This window comes from Puma concolor, unplaced genomic scaffold (genome assembly GCF_028749965.1).
Source record: "Puma concolor isolate L17-30 unplaced genomic scaffold, mPumCon1.1.hap2 unalloc_scaffold_78, whole genome shotgun sequence".
NCBI lineage: Eukaryota > Metazoa > Chordata > Mammalia > Carnivora > Felidae > Puma > Puma concolor.
The window spans coordinates 49,407-67,026 of NW_028240289.1; the positions used below are offsets into that span (position 1 = coordinate 49,407).

General features: G+C 37.3%; 2 protein-coding genes across 2 annotated transcripts in view; both read left to right on the forward strand.

Annotated features, from left to right (window-relative positions):
- Nucleotides 1-5,837, forward strand: part of LOC147570861 (uncharacterized) — a 28,429-nt gene extending 22,592 nt beyond the window's left edge. Inside the window, exon 8 of the mRNA XM_086696729.1 lies at nt 5,686-5,837. Within this exon, the coding sequence (XP_086552855.1) occupies nt 5,686-5,828 (143 nt within the window). The 3' untranslated portion in view covers nt 5,829-5,837. The remainder of the gene's footprint in view (nt 1-5,685) is intronic.
- Nucleotides 5,838-6,409: 572 nt separating this feature from the next.
- Nucleotides 6,410-17,620, forward strand: part of LOC147570862 (uncharacterized) — a 34,130-nt gene continuing 22,919 nt past the window's right edge. Inside the window, exons 1-3 of the mRNA XM_086696726.1 lie at nt 6,410-6,515; nt 7,099-7,209; nt 7,590-7,631. Of these exons, the coding sequence (XP_086552852.1) occupies nt 6,410-6,515; nt 7,099-7,209; nt 7,590-7,631 (259 nt within the window). The remainder of the gene's footprint in view (nt 6,516-7,098; nt 7,210-7,589; nt 7,632-17,620) is intronic.

The following is a 17,620-nucleotide window of genomic DNA, read 5'->3' on the forward strand; positions in this document are numbered from 1 at the left end:
CGTTTTTTTATTTGTGGTTGCCATCAGGTTTATATATAATATCCTATGCATATAAGCAGCCTATATTAGGTGCTGGTTGCTTAAGTTTGAACCCATTCTAAAAGCACTAAATTTCTCCCCTCCCCCCCCACACACACACATTTTATATGTATGATTTCATATTTTACTTCCTTTTATTTTGTGAATTCCTTGACTGATTTCTATAGCTATAATTGATTTTACTGCTTTTGTGCTTTAACTTCCATACTGGTTTTATAAGTGATTGATCTACCACTTTGGTTATGTTTGTATGCCCCCGTGAATTTTTTTCCTTTCCTAATTTGCTTGCTCCTGATTATGGCCTTTCCTTTCCAAAGAATTCCTCTTAACATTTCTTGTAAGACCGGTTTAATGGTGAGGAATGCCTTTTACTTTTGTTTGTCTGGGAAACTCTGTCTCTCCTTCTATTCTGAATGATAGCCTTGCTGGATAGAGTATTCTTGGTTGCAGGTTGTTTTCTTTCAGCACTTTGAATATATCATACCACTCCCTTCTGGACTGCAAAGTTTCTTCTGAAAAATCAGCGGATAGACTTAAGGAGTTTCCCTTGCATATAACTTTTTTCTCTTGCTGCTTTTAAAGTTCTCTCTTTACCACTATTTTTTGCCATTTTAATTATTATGTGTCTTGGTGTAGACTTCCTTGGGTTTATTTTGTTGGGGACTCAGAGTCTTCTGAATCTTGATTTGTCTCCTTCTCCACATTAGGGAATTTTTCAGCTATTATTTCTTCTAACAAACTTTTCTGGCCGCTTTTCTCTCTCTTCTCCTTCTGGGATCCCTATAATGCTAATGTTATTACATGTGATGGTGTCACTGAGTTCTCTATTCTCATTTTATATTGTTCTTTTACTCTTTCCTTTTCAGCTTAGTTGCTTTCCATTACTGTTCTTTCAGTAATGATCTGTTCTTTTGCTTCCTCTAGTCTACTATTTATTCACTCTAGTGTGTTTTTAATTTTAGTTAATGAGTTCTTCATCTCTGGTTCTTTTTTTGTATTTTCTCATATCTTTGTTGAATTTCTCACTATGATCCTCTACTCTTTCCTCACATCCAGTAAGTACCTTCATGACCATTACTTTAAATTCTCTATCGGGTATATTGCTTATCTCTGTTTCATTTAGCTCTTTTGCTGTGATTTTGACCTGTTCTTTCATTTGGGACATAGGCCGCAGCTTCATTTTGTCTAACTCCCTGTGTCTGTTTCTATGTATTGGGAAAGTCAGCTATGTCCCTGATCTTGAAAAAAGCGGTCTTATGAAGAAGAGGCCCTGTAGTGTCCTGTTGTGTAATGTCCCCTGTTCACCAAAAACTAGCATTTCAGCTGTCTTCTCTGGGTGTTGCATGCCCTAGGGCTGTGATTGTTGAGTCATGTTTGCCATCAGTTGTCATCTGCAATGGCCTTCTTTGCCTGTTGTGGACAAGGTTTGGTCCCTGTGATGCTAAAGGGCCAGTCTGGGGCCACCTTGGGCTTGAGTTGGGTCAGACCAGATGCCTGCCCTCACCCCATTTGCCAGAGCTGTGGTTGCACCAAACATCAGGGTGCTCACTTTCTGCTGCCCGCTGTGAGATCTTCATTGGTGGGTAGAGCTGGCAGTCAGAGGTCTGTACCCATCCCAGAGCTGGGAATATAGTCAAACTGATGTGTGTGATTATGTTCCCTCTCCCAGGGCAAGAGTCACTTGGGAGTGGTCCTGGACAGTGTTGGAGCTGCCTGCTGCTTACAAAATGAGAGGCATCTAGTGCTGCTTTGGATGGACTCCTGCCCAGTGGGGATGGTTGGAGGGGGCAGTCTGCAGGAGAATGCAGGGGTGGGTCAAGCGGTGTTAGCAAGCTACATGGCAAGTGTTCCAGCTGGTTCCTGCAGCTGTCTGGGTATCTGGATTAGGGTGGGGGTAGGGGAGAGAAATGGTGCCTGCCAGGTCTTTTATTCTTGGAGAAGTCTCCTAAAGATCCCTGCCCTTCCAGGAGAAGTTCTGAGATTAGTAAATAAATCTCCTTTCTCTATATCCCAGCCACTTTTCAAACTGCCACTTCTATGCTGGATCCCTGCAGGGCTGTTTGTTATGCTGTCTCTTTAAGGATGGAGACTGTTTCCTCTTGCCCTCCAGCTCTCCCAGAGCCAAGCCAACTGATTTTTAAAATTCTAGGTGTTAAGCTCCAGTGATTGTAAAAGTTAAAAAAAAAAAAAGTTAAGCCCCTCTGTCTTTCAAAGCCAAATATTATGGGGGTTTGTCTTTACAGTGCAGGTCACCCATGTCTGGGGTGCCTGGTAGGAGATCTCTTCCTCTCCCTTTTCCGTGCTTGTGGCGTCCCTCACATTTGTGGTTGGTTTTCCTGGGGGTCTGGTTCTAACCACATCTCCATTATTCCTCCCATTCTTTTCATTGTGGCCTCTTCTCTTCAATTAACTGTGGGGGGTCTGTTCTGACAGTCTTCAGGTTATTTTCTGGGTTGGTTACACTGATATGGGTGTATCGAGGGGTATCCATGAGACAAATGAGCTTAGGATCCTCCTACCTTGCCATCTTTCCCAGAAATTCCTATTGCATTTTTCGTTTATCTTTTACCTGTTTGTTTGTTTTTTTTTTTAATGTACTCTAGATACAAGTCCCTTGCAGGTTATATAAACTATAAATATCTTGCTGTATAGTTTGACTTTTCACTTATATTTTATCGTCTTTTTTTTTGATAGGGAAAAATGTTTTTTAATTACACACTCAATCCATTGGATGTATTTCAAAATACCCCCCAAAACACTTTTCTTCATTTATCAGTGAAAGAAGTTAGAAAGTAACGTCAAAAAAATAGCATATGGCAATCAAATTTCCCTGAAAGTCACAGTCACATATAGAGTACATCCTAGAAAAGAGGAGGGGCCAGACAGGTTCTCCCTACTTTCAGGAATTTCATCCAGTACTGGGCCTACTCATGGGTGGAGAGAAAAGGCAACTTTTAACTATGAGTATGTTATTAAATGAGGCATTTACTATACTCCTTCCTAAGAGCACCAGGTGGGGGACAAGTGTTCTAAACTTGATCTAGGAAATGGAATGTGGAGTCAGTCCATCCTCTTCCCCCTAAGAGCTGTCCAGTGGCTAATGAATTTAAAAAGCATGACTAAATAAAAACAAATGCCCACATACTCTCTCCTCCCCGCCAATAAAGGTAAAAGAAAAAAACTGGATTTCCCAGATTGTTCTCCAGAATAATAGTTGCTTTATATATTTGGTATAAGTGGGATGTTAAAGTCCTTTACTGTTAGTTCATTGCTATCAATTTCTTCCTTTACATATCTATTAATAGTTGCTTTATGGATTTGGCTGCTTTCATGTTGGGCACATAAATATTTGCAACTCGAGAGTGGATGGAGCCTGGGAGTAGCTTTAACAACCCAAATTCGTCGATTACAGAGTCATCACAAGCATGCCTTGCTTTTAAACAACAAAAAAAATATTTTTGAAACAACAAGATAAAAACCTAGTACTAATCCCTTTCTGACAATACACAATTACTGAATTAACTAATATTGAGAAAGGGAAGGGAATCATACCTATGGGCCTTGTCTCACACAAGTGCATGTTTGTAGGTGCAAGGCACTTGTCATTATTGCAGAAATGAATTTGAATTTTTCATCTTTAGTTTAACATTGCTTTTAGTACAATGCTGACACCAGCAGTGCAGAAAGGGCTCTGGAGAGTTGTTCATAGCAGCAGCTCTCCTTTGGTTCTGGAGGCCCCAGGCCAGCCAATATTGCCTCGTCACATACATTCTTTAGGCCTTTCTGTGAGTGCAGAACCCGCCACATATTTGACCACCTTCAGGTCATGGGCCAGCTTTTCACATCATTTCGGCAGTCTCCGGAGGGATAGACTTCTCTTTGTTCTTGGTTTCTCAGTCGTAGAGGAGTCATCTTTAAGATCAATTTGGGTCCCGACAAGCAAGAAAGGAGTCTTGGGACAGTGGTAAGTTATCTCAGGCACCCACATTTCCTTCACATTTTCGAATGAGGAGGCAGAGATCACTGAATAACAGACTGGAATACATTTGTAGAAATGTATTCGTAGATACATTGAAATACGTTTGTAGAATAACTTGGCAGTTGTAATCTGTCATAGTCCTCTTGCCCCGCAGTATCAGAAAGTCCAAGAGTGTATGGCCCCCTATCGATCATAATGGTGACTGCATAGTTGTCACCAAGAGTCGGTACATCCTCGGAAATGTGTTTGTTGTGTAGGATATCAGGAGTCATGTTTTACCAACAGCAACGTCACCCACAACAACGCACTTAATTGTCTGCATTACTGAAACAATTTTGAATCCACTTTAAATATTTCAAATTCGGTGGTGATCTCAGCTTCTCCGCGGGGGCATTGGCAGTGCTGTGTGGTGTCTCCTCTTGTATTTTATCTTCTGATGAACAAAAGTTTCTCTTTGACACGTAGTTGAATTAGTCAACCTTTTTTCTTTTATAGTTAGAATGTTTGGGAGCCTGTTGAAGAAATCCTTCCATACACCGCGGTCATGAAAACGTCTCCTATTTTATCTTGTGGGAGCTTTATTATTTTCCTTTCACATTTAGATCTATAATCCACTCAATTGATTTTTCTACATGATGTGGGATAAGGGTCCCTTTTTCTTCTAAATGGATATTCACCATTTATTGACAAGATGATCCTTTCCCTACTTTAATGTAAGGCTAGCTTTTTCATAAATCAAAGATAATAAACGTGTGGACTTTTTATTCTTTTTGTTCTTTGGTCTATCTGCTGGTCCTTGCACCAGTATACCTACTCTTTTAATGTAGATTTAATCTGTCTTGATATCTGAAGCATAAATCCTCCCAATTTTATTTACTTCTCTAAACTCTTCTTGGCTATTCTTAGTAATGTCCTTTTTGTCATTAGAAATATTTATTCTTTGTGCTTTCTCTCTTTTTTTCCTTTGTCAGTCTTAGTGCGGGTATGTATCACTTTTGTTGGTCTTTCCAAAACCCAACATTTGGCTGTATTGATTTTATTTAAAGTTTGCTTTTCATTTCAGTAGTTTCTGCTTTTGTCCTTAGAACTTTTCTTCTCCTTTTGAGGGGTTTAATTTGCTGTTCTTTCCTAACTTTTTAAGATAGAACCTTGGGTTATTGATCTTTTCATCTTTTCTATTACATGCATTTAAGGCTGTGAATTTCCCTCAGCACAACCTTACCATATCCTTTAAGTTTTAATATGTAATATTATTATTTTTACTCAATTCAAAATATTCTAACTTCCAGTTTGGTTTATTTTTTTGACACATGATTTATTTAGAGAGGCATTCTTTAGTTTCCAAAGTTAGGGGAGTTTCCTAGTAGCTTTTGCTATTGATTTCTAGCTTAATTTCCATACCCTATATTAAGTTATTTGTACCGATCATCTTTATTATTCTAATAATTTTTAAGTTATATGAACCTTATTCAATTGTGAAATATTACTTTATAACCATTATTATGGGAGCATCTCTTTTGCCAGTGTTAAAGAAACACTGTTCATTTTGTGTCTGTAGCTGACTGCTTATTTTTTAGCAGGTATCATTATGCTTTATTTCTCTTTAATAACTGGAAATTATGCTATTTTTTAAAGTGTCATCTTTCTCTACTTCTTTTGTTCTGCAGGAGGAGAAGTTGACCTCAGTGACCTGGAAAATGTCTTGCAAAATATGGGGATAGAGTCCTCACCAGAGCATTCGGAGCTAAAGAAATTACTTCCAATTAATGGTGGGCATTTCAAATATCAGAATAGTCTTCAAGAGAGTTAATATAGTCATCCAGGGAGTTGTTCAGCCATTGCAAGTATCAGGTAGAATCTTGAGGGAATTAGAATTATAGCCTACAAATTTTGTATAATCCAAATCTCCATGTTTATTCTAGATCACTTAGAAGTTAGAGTTAAAAATATCCATAATTCTAAAGATAATTATTTTTCATATTTAGGAATACATAAATTGCCATTTAAAAATATGTCAAAATCAAGAGGCTCATCAATCATCAGTCTTGCCATCTGGACTAAGGAATATTGATAGTTATTTTTCCTTCCATTGAGATGCCTTGGGTTAAGACCTCTAGGACAAAGGAGGAGGACGAGGAGAGATGTAGAACTATCCTTACTAGTAGAGGGGGAAAAATGTGGACTCAGAAAAAACACAACATAAGGAAGTGTTTTTGCTTTGGCCTGGCAAATATTAATAATTGTCTCAGGTGCTAAAGAATTGATTTACCATATTAAGAATTTCGTTTACATTTTTTGTTTTATTATTTCTAGAAGATACTAGGTAAATTTTAGGAGCAAATTATTTTATGCTGTATATTTCTGAACTTGGATATTTGATATTGTTTTAGCATGTCTAGATATTTTCTCTATGACCTAAATTATGTGTTTCTTGCAGCTACAGCTAGTAGAAAAATATATAAGACTAGTTTGCTGAATCGTGCAGAAGATGTAAAAGGTGAGTGAGATTCAAATAAAGATGTCAGATTGAGACTCTTGTGTTTTGCTTTTTTTCTTATTAAATATTGCCCCCTGCCATTCTCATATATATTTCCATGATTAGTTTTAATACACACATATGTTCCTACTGATTAAATAATTTTCTGTCTTGTTTTTAAAAGGTGTTCTAAATATTTAGGTTTACCTAGATTTTTGATGTGGAAATAATAAAATTTAGGCCCAGCTATAAAAATTTAAGATAGTATATCTTGAAATACAGTGACCAAACTGAATCTCCTTGTATAAATGTTTATATAAAAAATAACTATTATATTTGCAGTTTTTGCTGCTAAAATTAACCTGAGTGGTGTCTCAGCCTTATTCTGATGTATTGTGTTATGTAAGCTTATCTTCAGTGTGGGATATTTTGGGTATAAATGAATAGATAATTTTAGTCCATTAGTATTTCTCTTTAAAAATTTAAATGTCCTTAGCCTCTTTTTTTTATGATGAAATTGATACCACCATACATTAGGAATTTATATTATATTTTGATTTTTATTTTAATATCCTCGTATCTTTCTCTTTTGTTGGGTTGCAAGATGATGACCATGACCTTGACTCTATTCTTGAAAACATGGCAATCAGACTTACAGCTGAGGAACTTAATGATGTACGAGTTGCTTCAGATGCTTCAGATGTACCAGTTGATGGTGAGTGATTTAGATATCATTATGCCTTCATGAAAATTTGGGTTTTGCAGCTGACATTTTTTATAGGACTTATGTAGCTGAAATAAGAATTATTTTTTCTCTCAATATATTAATCTAAAGTTGATACTTATTCGTTTATTTAACAAATATTTACTGAGCACTATATAGCATGTATTCTGCTCAGTGCCAGAAATACAATGACCACGAAATACAGACATAGTCCTTGACCCAAGGAACTTAATGTCTAGTGTATCACAATTCTTAGTATTCTAGTAGAGGCTGAGAATGTTGCTGGGGCCTCAGTCAGGTTAGTAGTTTTCACAGGAACAAGGGCTTTGGTTTCAGCCAATATGAATGACATTTTTGCCACTTCTATATAGGCATGGATCATCATATCCTTGGACCAGACTTCACGATTCAAGGTCAGTATTGTATGTATTAAATAAAATATTAGGATTGAAGTGTGATGCATCACAAAGTAATCCCCACTTTAAATAAACCAAAAAAGAATATATTTAGCTGAGCACAATCCACTGAGGTCAAGCAATATCACCTAGAAACATTTTACTGAATACTGCCTCTTACCTGAAAAAATATTTTTTTTCACATGATTCATATACTATTTAGTTATGTCTTTGCCATGGGTTTTATACCCTTCTGATAGGGTGAGTTTTTTTTTTCCCCAAAAGATATTTTTATTGAATCATTCCTTAATTTTCAAGTACTACTGTGTACCAATGAAAAACATGTAGTTAGTTTTTTATTTGCTTATTTTCTTTATGCTTTTAAGTTTCCCTGGGACATCTGGAAAAAAATAACTAAGTGGGACTATCAACAATTGCCAGAGGTTATTTTTAGCTTCAGAAACTCACTTGGGGATGTCAGATAAAAGGCAGAATAGGAACCACCGAAAAACTCTCTCCTCCATAAGAGCAATGAGCAAACTGGCAAAAATGGTCAAAATTAACATTTTCAGAACTGGAAATTAACCAAAGGTTTGCTGCAATCTGGGAGGATTTAAGAGAAAAAAGACTGAATCTCAGTAAGAATAGTGAGCTTTGTGATATTTTAATTTGCCCTATTCCCATCCTCTGTCTTACAGCTCCGTAATAGCCTTGAAAAATAACATTTTCTATTTGCAGTGAAAACTAGTAGCCTGGAAACCACTGGAGGGAGCAGAGGGGAACTGGAGCTCTTTCAAAGCCTTATTGCCTAAGAACTGTCATTATTTGGTCTGTTTGGTGGTTCCTTGGAGTGAGGCTTTATATCTGTCTCCCTTTATGTATGAATTAATAAATGAATAATTCATGAGTATGGAAAGATGAATCAAGAGATAAACTGAAAAGAGCAGAAAAGAATAAGAAAAAATAATAATTATTTGGAGTCATAAAGAACTAATAGCAATTACTGCAGTGGTAGAGTAATAATTAGTCAGCAGCCATACTGAAATGCACGCAGTGATTAAGAAAGAAGAGGAGAAAGTATGTTAGTAAAAGACAAGAGATGAGAATTATGGCCTTTACTTCTTTTACTCTTGGTACCTGCATGAGTCTTGTCCCTGCCAGAACAAAGATGAACACAGAGAGCATGAACTGTCCTGTAGAGTTTATGAACTAGTGTGGCATCATAAAATGTTTTTCCTAGACTCCGAGTCCATTTTGCAAATACAAATTGAACCCCAGAAAGCCTGAAATTAAAAATTAAAAATGGACTCAAATAAAATAGTGGAAATACTGGACTCTGCCTTAAGCTTTTTTACAGTATGGGTACTTTATGTTTTCATTCTAAAGCTCTATCATTTTCTGGATCCCAACTAAGTCTTTTTTTTTTTTTTTTTTTTTAACAGCTAATGGGAACTTTGATGTTGGTATCTTAATGGATGGAATGGATGGAATAAAAGCCAAAACAGGTAATAGAATAACAACTAAGAGTAAGATGCTACTAGAAATCTAAGAACCAAATTCTTTCCACTAAATTACAATATAATGCTCTTTCCACATCATGATTGCATGGACTTTTAAAATCTGTCTTACACATCTTATAAAAATGTTTATGTATAAATGCCTACAGTTAGATAATAGATTATCAGAACTTTTAGCAATAAAACTTCAGCGCTCTTTGTTGTTTCCCAAGTCATTATCTGAAATCTCTGCCAATAATTAGCATACCTTCTTTTATGGCGGAAAGCTAAATTCCAGTTTAACACAGTAAAAAGTGAAGGAAAGTTTTGGTAAAGTTAGAGGCGATCTCAAAGCAATAAAAGTGCTGAGAAAACTATTTAGATCAGCAATCTGTATCATTCTAATGCACTGCGAAGTTTATACTCATAATCGCATGCTCTGTTGCCCTGCCTATCATTCAGAGATTATACTAGAAATAACAAGAAACCTCTGTAGGCCCAAAGGCCTATTTTTTAGGCTGGGTCTCTTTTCATTCAGCAGTTAGCTGTAATGCTACAAAGGCAATTTTTTTTTTTTAATTGTGTGGAATCACGACATCATTCACAGTAATACCAGAAGTCTCCCTTCTTTTGCTTTGAAGGAGAGGTTGAGGTCAATGACATGAAAAAAGTTCCAGGAAACATGGGGATAGAACTCAAAGATAAGAAACAGGGAGAGTTGGTGAACAATCTGCCAGTCGATGGTGAGAATTTCTCTAACAATTCTATTTCATATCTAAGTGAAAAAGATTGTCCAAAAAAATCTTTTACAAGGTAATGACTGTTTTCTCTTACGAAGACATACCTACGGGGTCCTCTCATTCTTAGTTGGGAATGAGGTGGCTTTAGTCAGAAATCCTGCGACCATGGTTGAGAAATCCTGGCTATTATTCTTGAATACACTGTGATTCTGAAATTTTAAAATGAGAAGAGGAAAAGGAAGGCATTGAAAAGTATGAAATGGAAATAAATGAGAAATTACAAAGAATAAATGGATGGGAGGGGTTCTGCCTGTTAGAGGGCCAGCAATAAGTGCCTTAGGTGCCAGTGAATGAAGAGTGGCCTTATTTTCTCCGTTTCATATATTTTTAAAAATCATTGAGAGTATATTTGTACTGTATGGAAAGGTAAAGTCTGACTTTGTGAAATGATGGCTTCTCTGTTGCTTAATAACGAATTTTGGTGAGATTTTGATTTGTATGCTTCTTAAAGCTGATACATCTATCAGGATAGGCTGATGGTTGGCACAGAGGCCTTTTTCATTAATTTATTCTAAAAGGATAACTGACATATAACATTAGTTTCGTGTGGACAACATAGCGATTCAACAATTACACACATTATGAAACACCATGGTAAGTGTAGTTGCCTTCTGTTGTCATAGTTATTACATTATCGACTCTGTTCCCTATGCTATACTTTTCATCCCTCTGACTTATTTTCTTTATAACTAGAAGTTTGCACCTCTTAATCTTCTATTTCACCTAATCCCCCACCCACCTCTACTTTGGCAACCACCTGTTCTCTCTATTTATGAGTCTGTTGTTTGTTTGTTATACTTTTTAGATTCCACAAGTAAGCAAAATCATATGATATTTGTATTTCTCTGTCTCACTTACGTCATTTATCATAATAGCCTCCAGGTCCATCCATGTTGTCATTAATGGCAAGATTTCATTCTTTTTTACGGCCGAGTAGTATTCCGTTATGTGTATGTGTACCACCTCTTCTTTATCCATTCATCGGTTAATGGACACCTAGGTTGCTTCCCCGTCTTGGCTATTGTAAGTAATGCTGCAGCAAACAAAACGGCATAGTATCTTGCCAAATTAGCGTTTCCATTTTTTTCTTGTAAATACCCAGAAGTGGAATTACTAGACCATATGGTACTTCTATTTTTAGTTTTTGGAGGAACCTCCTTCCTATTTTCCAGAGTGGCTGCACCAATTTACATTCCCACCAATAGTGCACAAGGGCTCCCTTTTCTCCTCACCTTCACCAGGACTTATTATTTATCTTTTTGATACTACCCATTCTGATTGGTGTGAAGTGATATCTCATTGGGTTTTGATTTGCATTTTCCTGATGATTAGTGATGCTGAGCATCTTTTCATGTGTCTGTGGGCCATCTACATGTCTTCTTTGGAAAAGTCTATTCATGTGCTCTGCCCGTTTTTAAATTGGATTATTTGTCATTTTTCGGTGTTCAGTCGTATGAGTTCTTTGCATATTTTGGATTTTAACCCCTTACTGGATATATCATTTGCAAACACCTTCTCCCATTCAGTAGTTGCCTTTTTGTTTTGTTGATGGTTTCCTTTGCTGTGCAATGAAGGCCTTTAAAGATGAAAATATACATAAGATGTTAAATTTTGATACTTGCCACTTTTCAGATATTTTGATAGCATATTTATGCTTCTTTTAATCCGCCCATACTTTTGCAGACAATGTATGTTCTATCCTGGGGGATAGAGTTCCATAACTTATTGAAAAGTTTATAATTTGTGGCAAAGAAGAAAATAAGTCTAGTCTGAAAAGTGATTAATAAACAAAAAAATTAGTAATGGTTAAAGAAATTTACTCAGAAAAAGATATTTTTCTCTGGGTATCATCCACAAAAAAATCATGCTTATTGGATGGAAGGATGAAATTTGTTATCCCCACTAGTGTATTTCACTGAGTAGCTCACCGATTACCTTTAAAGCTTTCTGCTCTATGGACTGACCAAAGGAAGATATTTTATTCTAACTCTATTATTGAACATATTTTAAATATTTGAACAATGTAGTTAGCTATGTTTTTTGTGCTAGAACTTGTAACTATATATTATCCACGAATTAATAGTTTTGGTCACATTTAAGAGTGACTACATTTTGGTGTTATTTCTTTCAGTTTCCTAGGGGTGAGGATGATTGATATCAACAATCATGTTGATATAACAACAATCACTGTTCTGGAAAACATGAGGTTGAATCTTACAGAAAAGGAACCTAAAAATATGAGACAGAATCTACAAATTAATGCTGCGCATTTAATATAGCATTGAACCACTTGGGAAATCTTGGGCTTAGGAAGTGATGGAAAGACTCTCGAAAGCCACTAATTTGGCACTAAGAAGACATTTTAAAAACTCACAGAACACATCTCTAAATAGAAATGAATGCTATCCTAAAAACTTATATTAAGTTTATTATATCAACAACTTCTTTCACTGTGAATCATAAGTAATGCTGAGGTTTCCACAGGCCACAAAAGGCCAGAGAAGAGTCAGAGGGATAGGGAGCATGGAAGTAAGATGAAAAAGCATCTTAAATTGGAAAATCAAATCTAGGTCTATACCGCAGACATTGAAGTGAAGTACTGGCAATGGTTCAGTGGAAGTGACCTGGGAGTTCAGGAAAATGAGAATGGCTCCTGTTCTTGTCTGTAGCAATGAGATCTGTGGTCTAATAGCCCTAAGGTGCTAAAATATACCTTAGGCACCTTTTGCTGTCTCAAGTTGTCCCAAGATAAGGTGAAAGGCGACAGGTTCTAGTTTTACCCATCCTATTAAATTTTTCCAGATAATTAGAAAAGTCAAATGAGTCTTGGTACTCCTATTTAAAATGTTAAATGATACTATGAAGACATAAATTACACTTTCTCTCTTTTTTCATATCCTTAGCACGGGCTAATTAAGTTAATAATACACAGAAACGAATGCATTTTTAATATTGTAGAAACATTCCATTTTTCTTATTTCCCATCCCTATTGCGTTCCTAAGGTGGGAAGGGTAATGTGGGTAATTTGGACAGCATTCTGGGGGAAATGAGGATTAAGCTCCCAGAAAAGGAACAGAAAAAGCTGACCGAAAACCTGCTACTTAATGGTGAGGATTTTAGAAATAACTGTGTCTTTGAAGGGAGTTAGCGCTTGTGAACACGCATACCAGAATTTCTAAAGCACTCAGAAGATATTTGCAGATCTTAAGGAGGGATTAATTCCTAATGTAAAAGTCCTATTTCTTCATTTTTATAAACTCCAGGGAGCAGAATGAAGTTCTGTTTGTAGTTCATTATTTCATTTAACACTCTCTGAAAAAACTTCCTTTCCCCCATCATCCCTATATCCTCAAAATACTCAGATTTATGTCTTCAGATCAATTTTCCCACTCAAATATTGTGTGTTGTAAGTTTTATAGGACTTTTCTTTCTTTTTAAAGTTTATTTTTGAGAGACAGAGAGAGTGGGGGAGGGTCAGAGAGCGAGGAGAGAGAGAGAGAATCCCAAGCAGGCTCTGCATTGTCAGCACAGAGCCCAACGCAGGACTGAATTCCACGAACCATGAGATCATGACCTGAGCTGAGATCAAGAGTCAGACACTTAACCAACTGAGCCACCCAGGTGCTCCGCTCAAGGAACCTTGTAATCTGTTGCAGTCTGTTCAAGTCTCAGTGACATGGTAGAAAGATGGTTTCATAGACAATGCAGAGATCGAGACCGAAACTTCCCTTATTTTCTTCCAATTTCTTCTTTGTCGTCTCCCCATTCTACCCCCATGTCCTTCTAGTCTGAGGCACCGAATGTCCCTTTTTGGGTTATCATTTACTTTATTGGGACTAATTACAATTTCATTATAGTTAGTAGCTTTATCAAAGGACTCTGTGAATACCCAGAACACCCCAAAACGAAACCCTATATCCTTTAGCTATCACCCTTTTATTCTCTCCCCACCACCCTACGAGCCCTAGGCAACTTACTAATCTATTTTCTGTCCCTATAGATTTACCTATTCTGGACATTTCATATAAGCGGGATAGTATGTAGTCTTTATGATTAGCTTCTTTCACTTAGTATGACGGTTTCAGGTTCATCTATATTGTAGCACGTATCAGTATTCCATTCTTCCTTTTTTCCAATTTATTTATGGTGGTAAGATGCACATAACATAAAGTTTACTACCTTAACCATTTTTAAGTGTCCAGTTCAGTGTTATTAAGCACCTTCACATTTTTTGTGCAATGACTACCACCATCCGTCTCCAGAATTCTTTTCATTTTGTAAAATTAAAACTCTGTATCCATTAGGGGCGCCTGGGTGGCTTGGTCAGTTAGGCGTCCGACTTCGGCTCAGGTCACGATCTCACGGTCCGTGAGTTCGAGCCCCGCGTCGGGCGCTGTGCTGACGGCTCAGAGCCTGGAGCCTGTTTCCGATTCTGTGTCTCCCTCTCTCTCTGCCCCTCCCCCGTTCATGCCTTGTCTCTCTCTGTCTCAAAAGTAAATAACCGTTAAAAACAAAAACAAAAACGAAAACACTTCCCATTCTCCCCTGCCACGAGCCCCTGACAGCCACCCTTCTACTTTCTGTCTGTATGGTTTTGACTAATCTAAATACCTTATATAAGTGGAATCATGCAGTGTCTATTTCCGTGACTCGTTTATGTTACTTACCCTACTGTCCTCATGTTTCATCCAGGTTGTAACATATGTCAAAATTTCCTTCCTTCTTAAGACTGAATAATATTCTACTATAGGTATATATATTCATTCATCCATCAGTGGATACTCGAGTTGCTTCCACATTTTAGTGATGGTGAATATGTTCTGTGAACATGCGTATACAATTTCATTCCTTTTTGTTGCCTAATAACACATTCTGTTGTATGTGTATATGTTGTGTTTATTCACTCATCCTTTGATGGGCATCTGGGTTCTTTCTGCCTTTTGGCTCTAATGAGCATTTCCAAATATATACAAAGTAGGAAGAATAATATAATGAATGATAAGGAATAAAGAATAATAGAATGAACCTAGATTCAACAGTTATGAAGATTCATCTCACTTGCTTCTTATTTATTTATTTAATTCATTTTTGAGAGACAGACAGAGACAGAGCATGAACGGGGAAGAAGCAGAGAGAAGGAGACACAGAATCCAAAGTAGGCTCCAGGCTCTGAGCTGTCAGCACAGAGCCTGACGCGGGGCTCGAATTCACAAACCGCGAGATCCCGACCTGAGCCGAAGTCCAATGCTCAACCGACTGAGCCACCCAGGCGCCCCTCTTATTTATTTCAAAGCAAATTTTCATTTAGTCCTTATATACTTCAGTACACATCTTCTTAAAAGTATGGATTTTTTTGGGCGCCTGGGTGGCGCAGTCGGTTAAGCGTCCGACTTCAGCTCAGGTCACGATCTCGCGGTCCGTGAGTTCGAGCCCCGCGTCGGGCTCTGGGCTGATGGCTCAGAGCCTGGAGCCTGTTTCCGATTCTGTGTCTCCCTCTCTCTCTGCCCCTCCCCCGTTCATGCTCTGTCTCTCTCTGTCCCAAAAATAAATAAAACGTTAAAAAAAAAAATTTTTTTTTAAAAAGTATGGATTTTTTTACATGACTGCAATACCATTATACAGTTTATTTTTAAATTTCCCTTCTTTAAAATATTTTTTACAGTGAGCTTATTCAAATAAAGAACCCAACAAGCTTTACACACTGCATCTATTATGACACTTAAATCTCACGTACTCTACAGCTATTCCTCTACCTTCTTTGTCTTTTCTTTTTAGGCACTGATTTTTTTTTTAGAAACTGGGTTGCCGATCGTCTGGTAGCATTTCTATATACTAAAAAAAGAAAAATTTCCCATCTACTAAATTTACCCGTTTTTGTCTGTTTTCTCATCTCTCGTTTCTCTGTTGTCCGTATTCCTCATAAACCAGGAGTCAGCTCTGATGGCTTAATTATTTTCATCTTCAACATTTTTTGACAAGAATACTTCATAAGTAATACTGTTTATTTCACATTGCATTCCATCGGGAAATACAAATCTAGTTTATCTTTTTGAAAACGGCTCTACAGGTGTCCCAAATCATTTATTTAAAAGTCTGTCACCACATCCTTGAATTTGAGATGCCATCCTAACTATATACTTGATTTCTATGTGCACTTGTCTATTTTGAGAATTTCCATTCTGTTCTATTGGTCTGCTTATTCATGCTCTAAATTGTGTTGAGTATAACAGCTTTATAGTCTTTTGATATGAGTAGACCTAACCCCTCACTCCTCAGCCCTTGTACGCACACACACACACGCACACACACACGCTCCCTTGTCCACCCCGCCCAGTTCTGGCTGTTCTTTATAGAAACATCTTTTTTGTGTGACTTTTAGTAGGAGTGTATTTGTCTTGTTTTTTTTTTTTTTTCTTTCATTTTCCATTTGCTGTGTAACATATTTCCTGGTGAGAAGATTGATTTGTTAGGGTTTGAAAACCACTTGTATTATGAGAGGACTTATCACATGTACGTGTTTACTGTTGTGCCAAGTTTAAATCCCAACATAATGAAGAAATATGAAAGCATATCATGCACCCTTATTTCTTGTTTTCTGTGGTATAGAAATACTGACTACCCTTTCAACTTTAACATCGAAATCTTCCACATTCAATACAGATCCGCGTTATTGTGAGTCAAGATTTAACCACGTGGTGATGTACCCACTTGGCTGTAGCTCCGGCCTCCGTGGGTGCAGACAATGCCATATGCACGGTGTGCACCAGTAAGAGTGCCCCATAGACACCGTGAGCTGCCCACTAGGAAGCTCGGGAAAGACACACCACCGCTACTTGGCACTAAACCAAGGATTGTCCCAAAGGACTTTCCCGCAGCCCTAGATTCACTAGTGGGTAGAGGATGAGTTCCATGTGGTTCAAGGTCCCCTTCATGTTCCCATACAGCTGTCTTGTTTCCTTCCTCCCTCCTTCCTCCTCTTTCCCCCTTCTTTTCATTTCTAAGCATTTTTTTCTCTTTTTCGGCTATCCTGGGTCATTTTGTATTGTTTCCTATCTCCTGCAGATGCAGATACTTTTAGCTTGTTTTCCATTGCTTTACACATAGGAAGCACAATAGTTTTGTAACTTGTGACTGATAACTTCTTTATTTATTTATTTATTTATTTATTTTTTATTTATATATGAAATTTATTGTCAAATTGGCTTCCATACAACACCCAGTGCTCATCCCAAAAGGTGCCCTCCTCAATACCCATCACCCACCCTCTCCTCCCTCCCACCCGCCATCAACCCTTAGTTTGTTCTCAGTTCTCAACAGTCTCTTATGCTTTGGCTCTCTCCCACTCTAACCTCTTTTTTTTTTTTTTTTTTTCCTTCCCCTCCCCCATGGGTTCCTGTTAAGTTTCTCAGGATCCACATAAGAGTGAAACCATATGGTATCTGTCTTTCTCTGTATGGCTTATTTCACTTAGCATCACACTCTCCAGTTCCATCCACGTTGCTACAAAAGGCCAGATTTCATTTTTTCTCATTGTGCCTGATAACTTCTAAATCTAAAGTTTTTATGAGCATGTTGCTGCTGCCTGTTATTTCTGCTTATTCTCTCTCAAGTAGCTTGTTTCGCTCTGTGTTTGATTCTTTTGAGTGTGAGCTATTTTCCTTGGAAAATTATAGAAAGAAACCTTTGAGGGTGAGGATGGAAGCATGTTCC